Source organism: Rattus norvegicus, chromosome 5 (assembly GCF_036323735.1).
Source record: "Rattus norvegicus strain BN/NHsdMcwi chromosome 5, GRCr8, whole genome shotgun sequence".
NCBI classification, from domain to species: domain Eukaryota; kingdom Metazoa; phylum Chordata; class Mammalia; order Rodentia; family Muridae; genus Rattus; species Rattus norvegicus.
The window spans coordinates 165,212,517-165,225,582 of record NC_086023.1 but is presented as its reverse complement, the minus strand read 5'-3'; the positions used below and the strand labels follow the sequence as shown (position 1 = coordinate 165,225,582).

The following is a 13,066-nucleotide window of genomic DNA, read 5'->3' as shown; positions in this document are numbered from 1 at the left end:
ATCACTAGAGACATGAGGGCACAAGCAGCAGCGTGCAGACCTCCTCTGGAAGCCAGCTGTTAACCTTTCAACTGCTGTCTGTGTGGACTGACCGACCGACCCTTGCCCTCAGGGACCTGTCAGCAACATGGCCTCTACATTTTGAGGTCAATTCTTTATTAAACACTTAAATAATTTATTTTATTTTATGCACATTGGTGTTTTGTCTGCATGCATGTCTGTGTGAGGTTGTCAATTACTGGAGTTACAGATGGTTGTGAGCCACCATGTGGTTGTTGGGAATTGAACCCAGGTCCTCTGGAAGAGCAGTCATTGCTCTTAACCACTAAACCATCTTTTCAGTCCCAGGGTCAATTTATTTTATTTTTCTTCTTTTTCTTTTTTTTGGAGCTGGGGACTGGGGACCGAACCCAGGGCCTTACGGTTGCTAGGCAAGCGCTCTACCACTGAGCTAAATCCCCAACCCCCCCAGGGTCAATTTAAATAGTGTGAAAGACTTCAAAATGGAGGTGAGTAGGGTGTGAAAGGGACATATACTGGGGGATTATCTACCAGGGTCATACTTTGCTTTTTTTTTTTTTTTTCTTTTTTTTCCGGAGCTGGGGACCGAACCCAGGGCCTTGCGCTTGCTAGGCAAGCGCTCTACCACTGAGCTAAATCCCCAACCCCCATACTTTGCCTTTAGAAATGTGATGAGATGTGGAACACATTCCTCCAGTTTCTAGCATCTTTTTTAACTTCCAGGGCTAGGCAGAATGGAAGCAATTATGTGTTGCAATTTGTTTCTGGGAGTCGGTGGGAATGCTGACAGTTTTAATTTACACACTAATGTTGGAAAAACATTTTGAGAGGCAAAGTAATAGAAAGGTCTTTGTAACAGAGAGACTATGGAGAAAAATAGACCACTCTGAACAGCAGACAGGAAGTGGCTGCCCACTGCGGGTGACGGCCAGGCTCAGTTCCTCAGAAATAACCCCCACCGTCCATCATCACTGCAGTAAGACACCATGCAATGGACTCACAGCCTTTTATTCCATGGCTCTGCCGTCAGAGAACGGCCTAACATCACAGTTTACGAGCTGTTGGCCCCAAAGTCTTGGTTTCTCCTGAAAACCCTCCTGCTTGAATACCTGTTGCCATTTGCAAGATCAAACAAATCTCTGAAACACAAAGTCTAGGTTAATAGATTTAACTAACAGCCCATTTAGACACTCTCATTGGAACTTTTTTTTGTTTTGAGACATGGTTTTGGTATGTAGCCCTGGCTGGCCTGGTATTTACTGTGGAGCAGTCTAGCCTGGAACTCAGAGACCTACCTGCCTCTGCTTCTCTGCCCCCCCCCCCGCCCCTGACCATACACACATCTGGTAGCCCACAAGTGATGAAATCCCAGTTCTGGAGGATTCAACACTCTCTGCTAGTGCCCTGGGCACCTACCCGTGGTATACACATATAAACTGAGTAATTCGATCCGTGCGCCACCACACCTGGCCTGAAATGCAGGAATTTTCACCAAAACATCTTGGCACAGGAATATTACAAGGCTCTCTTCTGTATGTGACAGACCTTCAAGTTCCAGAAAGGATGAAGATGTGAACAGGAGACACGGTTTACTGGCATTTAATAACTGCCCTTGTAGGGCCTTACGGTGATGGCGGCATTGGGGAAGCAGATATCACTCAGGCTAATGAGCACTGGAATGGTGCACTGGCACCACGGCTAACCGCTGCTGAGGGAGGAAATGCAAAGTAACTGCAAAGCAGGTCTTCTACCTCTGCTGAAGACGGTGAGGCTCCATGAGCTGCCGTAACTGAGGTGCCCAGAGTGTCAGACTCTTAACAGGGGCAACTTTCCGTAGAGCAGAAAGCTGTAACAGTAAGTTCCTCCCATGCTCATCTCGTGGTTCTGTTTTCTCTTTGTTTGAGAAGGGCTTCACCAAGAAGCCCTGGCTGGTGTCAACCTCGTCTCTGCCTCCCAGCACTGGGGTCACAGGTGTATGATACCATACCCAGCCTCCTGGTGCTGGTCTTTAAGGATGGTTAAGGCTCCCCAACATTAAGGGTTTCAGACTGACATGAGTCTTCTTCAGATGAAAAATACCTCTAGATTCCTCAGTTTACTGGGGGAGCATTAGGCAAAGGACAATCTCACTATATCTTAAAACTCAACATAACGATTCGGTAACTAGGTATTAACGCAAAGGAGCCTGAAAATAGGAACTCAACATGTACTCGTGCAGAAATGTTCTTAATGGCACTGTTCACAAAATCTGAAAACAACCCAGATGTTCATCAGACACACGGCTAAACAAAATATAGTATTCATACAGGGTAGTATTAGTCAGGCACAAAAATGAAGTTTCAAAGTGTGTTACAATGTGAGTTAGCCCTAAAAATACTGCATGAAAAAGCCCGATACATAACCAGGAACACAGGGTATAATCCCATGTAAAGTTCATATGCACTGTCCAGCTGTAGAGACGAGAGAGCAGCTCAGAGGAGGCTGGAGGCTGGAGGAAGGCATCTTGCTCGGAGTGACTGGAATAGACACAGGCTCTCCTGCATGAACGATGGGCATGACTTGGTGCTCGGGTGGGAGCTGCACAGCATCACTGAATCTACACTGTGGAACTGGGACTTCTGGGTAATATGAACTTCTCTCTACGGAATGGGGGTGGCACACACAGCACCGCGGGTTACAGCGGTGATCAGCTTTCTGGGTGTTCTACACTGAACGGCGAATAGAGACAGCCCACTGGTAAGGCCCAGCAGTGCTCATCTGAGCACTGGCTTCTTGGGAGGAGGAGTGGCTAGAAGAGTCTGAGCCTACGACTCCAGCATGGGGACTCCTGCTCACTATTTATTTATTGTATAAGTGTGCATATATGTGTGTGTACATGTGTACACATATGGGCCATGGAACATCTGTGGAGGTCAGAAGATACCTTGTAAAAGTCAATTCTCTTCCTTCATCAGGTGGATCTGGGGATTAAACTCAGGGCATCAGGAATGGCAGCAAGCACCTTTACTCACTGGGCCGTCTTGTTGGCTTATAGACCCACACCTCTCAAAGAGTCCAAAAGACATTACAGTTCCAAATAAGGCATTTACATAGCTGAGGTCCCCTAATTTGTCCAGTTGGCAAAGCACCTAGTAGAACTTTAGTTTATAAGAAGCAGTAAAAATGTTTTTAATTTTTATAAAGTGCAAAAAAAAAAAAAAGAATAATGAGAAATACACAAAGGACTACAATGCAGGCGAGGCCTGGAAGGTTTGTGTGAGGGCGAGGCTCGAGGTTGCCCATGCAGAGCTATGGCTCCCAGGGAGAAACCTGCTTTCCTCATGACTTTGTGTTTCTCCCCAAACTGCACAGTTGATAGTAACTTGCTGTTACCACCCTCAGAGCTGGCAAGAGGTCACACACAGAGGGCTTCGGGCTGCCATTTCCCCACTGAGACAAGGCAGGGGGTTAAGTTACTTCAGGAGGCTCTCAACAGGGCTCCCATTGTTGCTTCTTAGGAACCCAGAGATACAATGGGGCCCATTCATGCTGCCCACCACCAGGCTGGGAAGAGGCCTCAGTGCCCATTCAACTGAGTTAGGTAGGACACTGAGTGTTCAAAGACGCCAACTTGCACAAATACAAGTTAATTATTATATTAAAAAAAACCTCAGAAACAGTACAGAAGAAAGAAATAAAACTTGGATTCAGGACACCTGAGCCCCAGCCTCAGCCCTGCATCTAGAGGGACTTTGGGCAGATCAGATACTCTACATCTTGGTTTTCCTTGTGTAAAAACAGAAAGCTTTGTAAGGTTCTCCAGATGCAGGGTGGCCAGTGACACCACTGTGCTGTTCATCACAAGGCATGCAGACAAAGGCAGGACAGCCGCTAGCTCGCAGCTCTCACCCTATCAGCACTAAGAACAAGACATCTTAACAGAACAAACCGCAGTGAACAACGTCCCTCTGTCCCAACAAGTCTGGGGTCATGTAAGAAGGGAGAGGCACAGAGAGGGACGAGGACCCGAAGCAGAAGCCACACCGCGTCTCCAGGTCACCTGCTCCTGGGCTGTTGCTGCCTGTTGAGAGTCTCTCCTCTTTGCACCGCCTGAGTCCTCAGGATGGAAGCACCAAGTGCAGGACGGACGGGGCTGCCAGGGCCAAACCCACCGCGCTGTCATTTCTTGGCTTTTTCAACCTCGAACCCTGCCAGAGCAAGGACCTTGTCTCCAGAGCCTACGGGAAAGACACAAAATAAAAAGGTTACTTCAGATGCAGTTCCAGCCCAGGTAGGAAGAGAGCAGAAACAGATGTATTAGCCCTACAGCGTCCCTGATGGCCGCCTCTCCCTCCCGCGCAGTCCAGCTAGGAGAATGGCTCACTGGTGAGGAATCTTAACTCAGCTCCAGGTATGAAAAGCACATGCAAATCTTAACGTAGGTCTACAGTTACTGCTGCTGGAAGGCATTCTTTTTTTTTTTCCCCCCCTGGAGCTGGGGACCGAACCCAGGGCCTTGCGCTTCCTAGGCAAGCGCTCTACCACTGAGCTAAATCCCCAACCCTCTTTTTTTTTTTTTTTTTTTTTTAAGATTTATTTATTATATATAAGTACACTGTAGCTGTCTTCAGACACACCAGAAGAGGGCATCAGATCCCATTACAGATGGTTGTGAGCCACCATGTGGTTGCTGGGATTTGAACTCAGGACCTCTGGAAGAGCAGTCGGGTGCTCTTAACCACTGAGCCATCTCTCCAGCCCGCTGGAAGGCATTCTAAAGTCATCTGTGGGGGATTTGGCTCAGTGGTAGAGCGCTTGCCTAGGAAGTGCAAGGTCCTGGGTTCGTTCCCCGAAAAAAAGAAAAAAGAAAAAAAAAAAAGTCATCTGTGAAGCTGGGGATATAAGAGCTAAAGAGAGCTCAGCAGTGAGGAGCTCCTGCCGGAGGACCCACTCCTCAGGATAAATCAGTTCTGTAACTCTAGGGGAAGGGGACCCAATGCCCTCTAGGACTCCTAGGGCACCAAATACAAGTAACCAAAACAGTCATACATGAAAAATTTAAAATAAATAATCCTTACTATTAAAAAAAAGCTGGGATTGTTGGTGTGTACCTACGGGGTCTGTTACTTGGGGGCTAATTGAAGATAGGTGATTTTAAACTTCCTCTCTGTGTATGGGTGTCTTGTCTGTATGTAAGAATGAGTCCTATGTGTGTGCCTGGTACCCACGGGGCTAAAGGAGGGCCTCGGGTCCCCTGGAACTGGAGGTCCAGATAGTAGTGAGCTAGCACAGGGTGCTGGGAATTTAACCCATGCCCTCTGGAGGAGCAGTTTGTCCGTGCTGTCAGCTGATGAGCTATCTCTCCAGTCCTATGGCATGGAATATTTTGGAAATTCATCTGTCTTACTTTATTTTTATTTTAGAATATGGAGCTTGGTGTGTGGCACATGGTCATGATTCCAGCACTTGGGAGGTCAAGGCAGAAAGATGCTGAGTTCAATGCCAGATGAGGCTCCTATGTGACCAGGGAGATGTGTGGGGGCCAGAAGGGCAGCTCAGAGACTAAGTGTGGTTAGTGCTCATTCACAGACTGAATTAGGACCCATGAGACCCCACATTACAAGTTCAGAAACAGCTTCAACTTTAGGTTCAGGGATCTAAGGCTCCATTCTGTGGTGTCTGCATACGTGTGTATATACACACCCAGTTCACACGTATAAATAAAAAGTGAGTATTTTTTAGAAGCATGAAATAAAACCAATAAAATAGATTTATGGAGAAAATAGTTGGCTGGAGAGATGGCTCAGTGGTTAAGAGTGCTGGCTGCTCTTCCAGAGGACTCACGTACAGTTCCCAATACCCACGTGGGTAGCCCACAACCTCAAGTAAGTCAAATTTCAGGAGATCCAATGCTTCCTCTGGCCTCTTTGGGTACCTGCACTAATGCACAAACACCACCCCCAGAGACGCACATAATGCAAATTAAAAACAAAAATCACACTTCACTGTAAAGAAAAGGTCACTGCTGGGGTTGGGGATTTAGCTCAGTGGTAGAGCGCTTGCCTAGGAAGCGCAAGGCCCTGGGTTCGGTCCCCAGCTCCGGAAAAAAGGAACAAAAAAAAAAAAAAAAGAAGAAAAGAAAAGGTCACTGCTGTCTATGCATATTCTCTGTCATAGAAGCCCAGCTTTCAGAAATACGCACGAGGTCCTGGGCTCCATCACCAACATCACTAAAAAAAAAAGTACTTTCACCTTAGAGACCCTTTTACAATTGAGAGTTCTTTCATTTTCCCCTCAATAAACCTATGTTTACTCAGAAAAAAAAAAGAGAGAGAGAGAGAAGAGAAGGAGTAGCCTGGTGGTGGTGGTGCACACCTTTGATCCCAGCACTCAGGAAACAGGGACAGAAGAGAGGGCCAGCATGGTCTACAGAGGGAATTCCACCAGAGCCAACGCTATATAGAGAGACCTTGTCTCAAAAAATAGATAAATAAAATAAAATAATAAAAAAGAAAGGAAAAAGGATAAAAGGGAAAGAAGAGGAGGAGTGACTTCAAGGAAGAGAGGATAGAGAGAAGAGGGCCAGCAGGGAGGGAGGGAGGGAGGAACATGAGGGCGCTCACTCACCGAGCTCTGTGGAGACTTTTTCAAACTGGCTGAGCACTGCACCTGCGTTGGCTGACAGGAAGGCCTCATCATCATCTGTCAGCTGCACGGATGAGACAAGTTGAGTGAGTAGGGGCAAGTGTGAGAGCCAACATGGGCAAACATGTGCAAACTTGTGTGTCCTAGGAGCCACAGTGAGGACGGCTCAGGGCTGGGGAGATGGCTCAGTAGTTAAAAGCACTGACTGTTTTCCAGGAGCCAGCTTCAGTTCCAGCACCACATGCTCACATGCTGGCTCCCAATCATCACAACTCCAGCTTACACACACACACACACACACACACGCAAAGCATTCACACACATCAAATAAAGAAACCTACAGACATTTTTTTAAAATGCCTTAGGTCTACAGAGCACATCACAAGCAGTAAGTTCTGTGTCAAGTACAGTTCTACACAGCACACTGAAGCACACGCCACTACCTTCTCCCCGAGCTTCCTGAGAGCTGTCAGTATCTCCACCTTCTGCTGGGTATGCAGGTCTCTTTCCAGCTTCCCCACCATCAGATCTCGGTCCATCTAGAGGGATGAATGCAAGGCATGTGCACGTGAGCAGCCATTCTGTGCAGAAAAGCCACCTTTTCAGACCTACCTCTTAATCCACAACTACTGGGTTAACATAAACTATAGAACTGATCAGAATGACAGGCAGTGGCAGTGCTGTCAGGTGAGTGCTTGGCTTTAATTACCTGCTTGTTTGTTTATCTATTGGTTTTTCAGGACGCCATTTCTCTGTGTAGCGCTGGCTGTCCTGGAACTCACTATATAGATCAGGTTGGCTTCAAACTCAGATCTGCCTGCCTCTGCCTCCAGAATTCTGCAATTAAAGGTGTGTGCATCACTACCTGGCCAAGTTTCTGAAAAATTTCTTTTCTTTTTTTCGGAGCTGGGGACCGAACCAGGGCCTGAGCTAAATCTCCAACACCAAGTTTCTGAAATTTTAAAAAATTACCTTCATTTACCTACATGCGCATGTACATGCCTGTGAAGTCAGGGACAACTCCTGGGAGTAGTTTCTCTCCTACCATGTGGGTCTAGAGATGGAAATCAAGCTCAGGACAGGCCATCAAGCTTGGTGACAAGTGTCCATACACACTAAGACGTCTCGCTGACCCACAACAGTTTTTACAGTCCACTTTTGTTTTTCAGAACAAAGTCTCAATCTGTACCTCTCAGGCTGACTTCAGAATGTGTTGGTGACCCTCCTGCCTCGGCTTCCTGAGTGCTAACATTATGGACATGAGTCACCATATCAGACTAGTTTTAAAGCATTTTAAAATTATTACTAGCATTGTTTTGTTTGTGTGCGTGAATGCCTGTGTATCTGTAGAAATGTGTGTTTTCCACAGTGTACACATGGAACCCAGAGGATAACTTCGTAGCGTCTGTTCCCTCCTTCCACCTCTACATGGGTCCCAGGCCCATCATGCACTGACCGTCTTGCTGACCCCTAAATCCGAGTCTGTAATGCAGACACTGTTTAGCTGTAAACTCCACAAGGCCACGGCTCCCACTGGAAAGAAGCTGCCTTCTACAATTTTTACTCTCTTAGGACGGTCTTCTTCTTCACTTTTTCTTTTTACAATGTCTATGTGTGTGTGTGGTGGTGTGTGTGTGTGTGTGTGCACACGCGAAGAGGTCAGGAGACAACTTCACAGAACGGCTCTCACTTGCACACTTCGGTGGGCTGAGGGACTGAGCTCCAGTCTTCAGGTTACATGGCAGGCGCCTGCACCCACTGAGCCCCTCAGCACCGGAGGTTTGTTTTTTTTTTTTAAGGTTTATCTGTTTTGTTTTTTTCTTTAAAAGATTTGTTTATTTATTTTATGAATATACTGTAGCTGTCTTCAGACACACCAGAAGAGGCCATCACATCACATTACAGATGGTCGTGAGCCACCATATGGTTGCTGGACTTGAACTCAGGACCTCTGGAAGAGCAGTCAGTGCTCTTAACTGCTGAGCCATCTCTCCAGCCCAAATGAATTCTGAGCCTGAGTATTTTGTCTGCTTGTCTGTATGAGTACCCTTGCCTCCTGCCTCCACTTCCCAATATTAAAACATATACTACTATATCTTGTCAAGAAATGAGTTTTTAAAACTAACCTGGAGTTTCTTGGTTTGAATGGGGTATCAGGCTCCTGGGGGCTTCGCTCAGTCCTTGTTGGCAGAAGCCCCAGTCAGGTACTAACACTGTGGACATCCCACCCCCTTTGTTAGTTTTCTTTGTGACACTGCTTTCCTCTGCAGCTTGAACTCAAAGCAATCCTCCTGTCTTGGCCTCTGAGTGTTGGGATCACAGGTGTGAGCCACCTTGCTCTAAAAAAATCTTAAAATGTATTTAATGTTTACTCAGCTGGAGATTTAATCCAGTGTCTTGTTCAGGCTGGGCATCCATGTTTACAGGGCATGTGTGGAGCTCAGAGGACAAGGACGGTTGGCAGGCATCAGTTCTCCCGCTGGCATGTGGGCTCAGGCTTGGAGGCCTTCACCCAAGGTGCCACTTCACTGGCCTACTTATTTCCTCCAGACAGGGTCTCTTATGTTGTCCAGGCTGGCCTCGAATGATCCTCCTTCCTCTGCCTCCCAAGGACCTGGGTCCGAAGTCAGCTGTGTCACCTAACCCACACGACAGCCACAAGTAGAAACTCATAATCACCTTCTAACAGGTAAGAGACCAAGGTACAACGCTGAGTGAAACGCCCTGCCAAAGGTCACACCCACCCAGAAACAACCTGCCTGCCAAGGTCACACCCACCCACTAAGTACAGAAGGGACTCAAGCCCAGCCAGTCTCCTCTAAACCTGTGCTCTTTCCCGTGTGTGCTCTGTGTGCATGTGTGCATGTACACGTGTGTAAGCCCAGTGGTCATGTCAGGCATCTTCCTCAATTCTGTTCCCTTTATTTTTTGGAGACAGGGTTTCTCACTGACAAGAGCTCCAGTCATCCTCTGGTCTCTACGTCCCAGTGCTAAGACCTCGGAGGTATCCTGCCTTGCCAGGCACTTGGCCAGTTGAGCCATCCCTCCAATCCCTAACACATATCCTTACTTCTTTCTCTTAACTAAACTACCTGTAGACGGAAATTACCTGGTAGGCCATAACTATATTCAAATCCATAACAAGACTTCTGGAACTAACAGGTGTATAGAGATGTTTGATAGGAAACCAAAAGAGAGAGGGAGGGAGGGAGGAAAAGAGAGAGAGAGAGAGAGAGAGAGAGAGAGAAGGAAAGAGAAAGAAGAAAAAGAAGAGAAAAAAGAAAAACAGAGGGCAGTAAGTTTAATCCAAGTACTCAGGAGATAGAGGCAGGTGGATCTCTGTGAGTTCAAAACCACACTGAGAAACCCTGTCTCAAAAACCAAACCATGGGGCTGGGGATTTAGCTCAGTGGTAGAGCGCTTACCTAGGAAGCGCAAGGCCCTGGGTTCGGTCCCCAGCTCCGAAAAAAAGAACCAAAAAAAAAAAAAAAAAAAAAAAAAAAACCAAACCAGAACAACAAAAAGCTGTTTGACAGGCAGGAGACTCGGCTCAGTGGTTAAGAACTGTGTACTGGGGGCTGGGAATTTAGCTCAGTGGTAGAGCGCTTACCTAGCAAGGCCCTGGGTTCGGTCCCCAGCTCCAAAAAAAAGAAAAAGAAAAAAAAATACAAACAAATCTGAAAAAGAAAGGAAGATGCTGGCAGTGTACACACAAAAGCAGCTGATGCTGATCCCAGCAAGATCTCAAGTTACGGCCCCAGATGGTAAGGGAAAAATATTAAAGATGGAGGCCAAGTAGAAGTGGTTGGAGGTGATTCAAATACCCACCCAGTGGTTAAACATTCCTTTATAATTAATTATAACTGTCCCAGGTAGCAACTATTGACAATCGAGTGTGGCTCTAACACCAAGTGACCAGACTCTAAAGCACGGGCTAGTACAAGAAGTGAATCCATGGCTTGAAGAAACACACAGAACCACTGGAGCCTCGTGAAGAACTTACCTCAGCCAGCCTTGTCCGAAGTTGACCTGGCTGCTTCTTCGCAAACAATCTGATGACTTCAGGAGTTTTAAAGGCCTGGCTGATAGCTGCCTGAATGGCCTAGAAACAAAGGAATGCAAAAACTAACCAAATACCCCACACAATTAGATCTGCAACAATTCACTGGCGACATCAGTTTCATTCGCCATTGCTGAGCACGTTACTGGGGCTGAGCAGGCGTAAGATCAGGATGCTATCTAGTAAGAAGCTGACTAGCAAACACTCCACTCCTTTTTCTTTCTTTCATTTAACTTTTTGTTTTGAGGTGTTGGGGATAGAATCTAGGGTCTTGTACATGCTAGGCAAGTACACTTCCACAGAGCTTCATCCTCAGCCTTCAAAGTAGTCTACCTGAAATATACCCACAAAACAAAAAACAAAAACACATTCACTTACACAACCCACACAGGCTCGTAATACACTCATGCACACATGCACACACACAGAATAGAATTCCTCTTACCAGTTGCATTCCACTGAGTTCATCTACCAAAGTCATATTTCCTGACATAATCTTCTTCAGCGAATCGTTGAACTCACTCAACTGCTCCAAAGTTTCCTTTTTAGTTTCTTCATATTCATCCCCATCGAGCTCCTCCCTAAATCATAGCTCACATCAGAATGCAGAAATACCCAGAAGTTTCTAAGCATGAAAATCTTATAGTTGTTCTAGAGCAAGGCTGGAGGGAAACACAATGACTAGTGGTACACAAATCCACACTTCTGGCATTTCCGCTGCCTTTCAGTGAGGTGAAACTCAGGATGAGAGCACATTACATCCCCTCGCCCCCAAACAACTTTTACCGGTATGAGTAACACTTCAAGCACACGGTAACTTCTCTTACGCATCAATGGTAAAACCTAGGGCAAAACAGTACACAGAGCCAAACCTCAACTTGTCTATTCAGCTTCAGAGAACCACTGTACAGTGCTACTAAGATATTTATAGAGAGAAAACAAAATAAAGTGCCTGGCATCTACTTATAGCTCAACAGCTGCCATCAGCATCAGACTCTTCGATGGTAGGAAGCACCTTGTACCCTGCAAGCAACAGCAGCACATCTGCCATCTGAGTAGAAGGTTATTTTAATAAGCAAACCGCTTATTAAATCTTTACCTCAAGTAACAACAGCTCCGCTAAGTGAAGCACTTACCCGGGACAGGCACTGTTTTCTCTCCTTCATTTTGACATTTATAATATCCTTGCAAGGATACTAAAAGCTATAATTATTAGTTGGCTTGTTTTCTTCTGCTTTATTGAAACGGTCTCATATAGCCAGGCTAATTCACCGTGTAGTCAGGTAGGACCTTGAGCTCCTGACCCTCAAGTACCCATCTCCCATGTGCTGGGATTACAGAAGTGCAGCACCTCCCTTTCCCTCCCTCTTCTCTGATGCTGGGGATTGGGTTCTAGCATGTTAGGTACCCGCTCATCCACAAAGCCAAGCCTCGCCCCCCAACCCCCAGCCCAATCATACTATTGTTAGCAATTAGCAGGGAGTTCATGCTAGGCAAAGCCGTTTAAAATACTAAAGACAAAGTAAGCGTTGTTATTTCCAGGACTTAAGTATTTTAAGTCTTCTACATCTGAGGCTTTATGACTACAAAGCTTGACAAGTTTGCTTCTACAGACAGACAAAGTGCTGTAAAATATGACAGAGGAGACCAAAGTCACACGCCAGCTTGCATCCATGGAGCTTGACATCGCTTCTTACAAACAGGAGTTTACAGAGTAAGAACATATAGTTATAACTTACCTGCATTCCTCCAGATCTTGTAGCTGCTGCATCAGTCTATCTAACTGCTCTTCTAAATTCTGCTTTAGTTTGCTTGTCTCCGTCTTTCCTCTGGAAGCCATTTTAATCACTGTAAGAACAGTAAGCTACATGACTACATTGTATTTGGTTACATGAGTACATTTGCATTGGGAAGAGTCGACATATCAGTGGAATTCAACTTTAAGAAAATCTAAAATGCTGGGTGTTGGTGGTGCATGCCTTTAATCCCAGCATTCAGGAGTCAGAGACAGTCGAATCTCTGAGTTCAATACCAGTGTGGTCTATAAAGAGAGTTCTAGAGCACCCAGGGCAGAGAAACCCTGTCTTGAAAAACCAAAAAAGTAAAAAGTAAATTATAAAAATATAAAATGAAGAGCTGGAGAGATGGCTCAGTGGTTAAGAGCACTGACTGCTCTTCCAGAGGTCCTGAGTTCAATTCCCAGCGACCACATGGTGGCTCACAACCATCTGTAATGCAATCCAAAACCTCTTCTGGTGTGTCTGAAGACAGCTTACAGTGACTCATATACATAAAATAAATAAAAAATTTTTAAAAAAGTAACTTTCAAAAAAATATAAAATGAAAATAATATATTACATC

General features: G+C 45.9%; 1 protein-coding gene across 3 annotated transcripts in view; it reads right to left on the bottom strand.

Annotated features, from left to right (window-relative positions):
• Window positions 1–1,013: 1,013 nt before the first annotated feature.
• Window positions 1,014–13,066, bottom strand: part of Lzic (leucine zipper and CTNNBIP1 domain containing) — a 13,211-nt gene continuing 1,158 nt past the window's right edge. Inside the window, exons 2-7 of one of the 3 annotated variants that reach the window (XM_006239434.4) lie at window positions 12,445–12,553; window positions 11,151–11,286; window positions 10,649–10,747; window positions 7,089–7,184; window positions 6,628–6,709; window positions 1,014–4,238 (exon numbers count right to left, since the gene is read on the bottom strand). In XM_006239434.4, the coding sequence (XP_006239496.1) occupies window positions 4,180–4,238; window positions 6,628–6,709; window positions 7,089–7,184; window positions 10,649–10,747; window positions 11,151–11,286; window positions 12,445–12,545 (573 nt within the window). In that variant the 5' untranslated portion in view covers window positions 12,546–12,553 and the 3' untranslated portion in view covers window positions 1,014–4,179. The other 2 variants (NM_001013241.2, XM_039110493.2) reach the window with 2 other exon arrangements.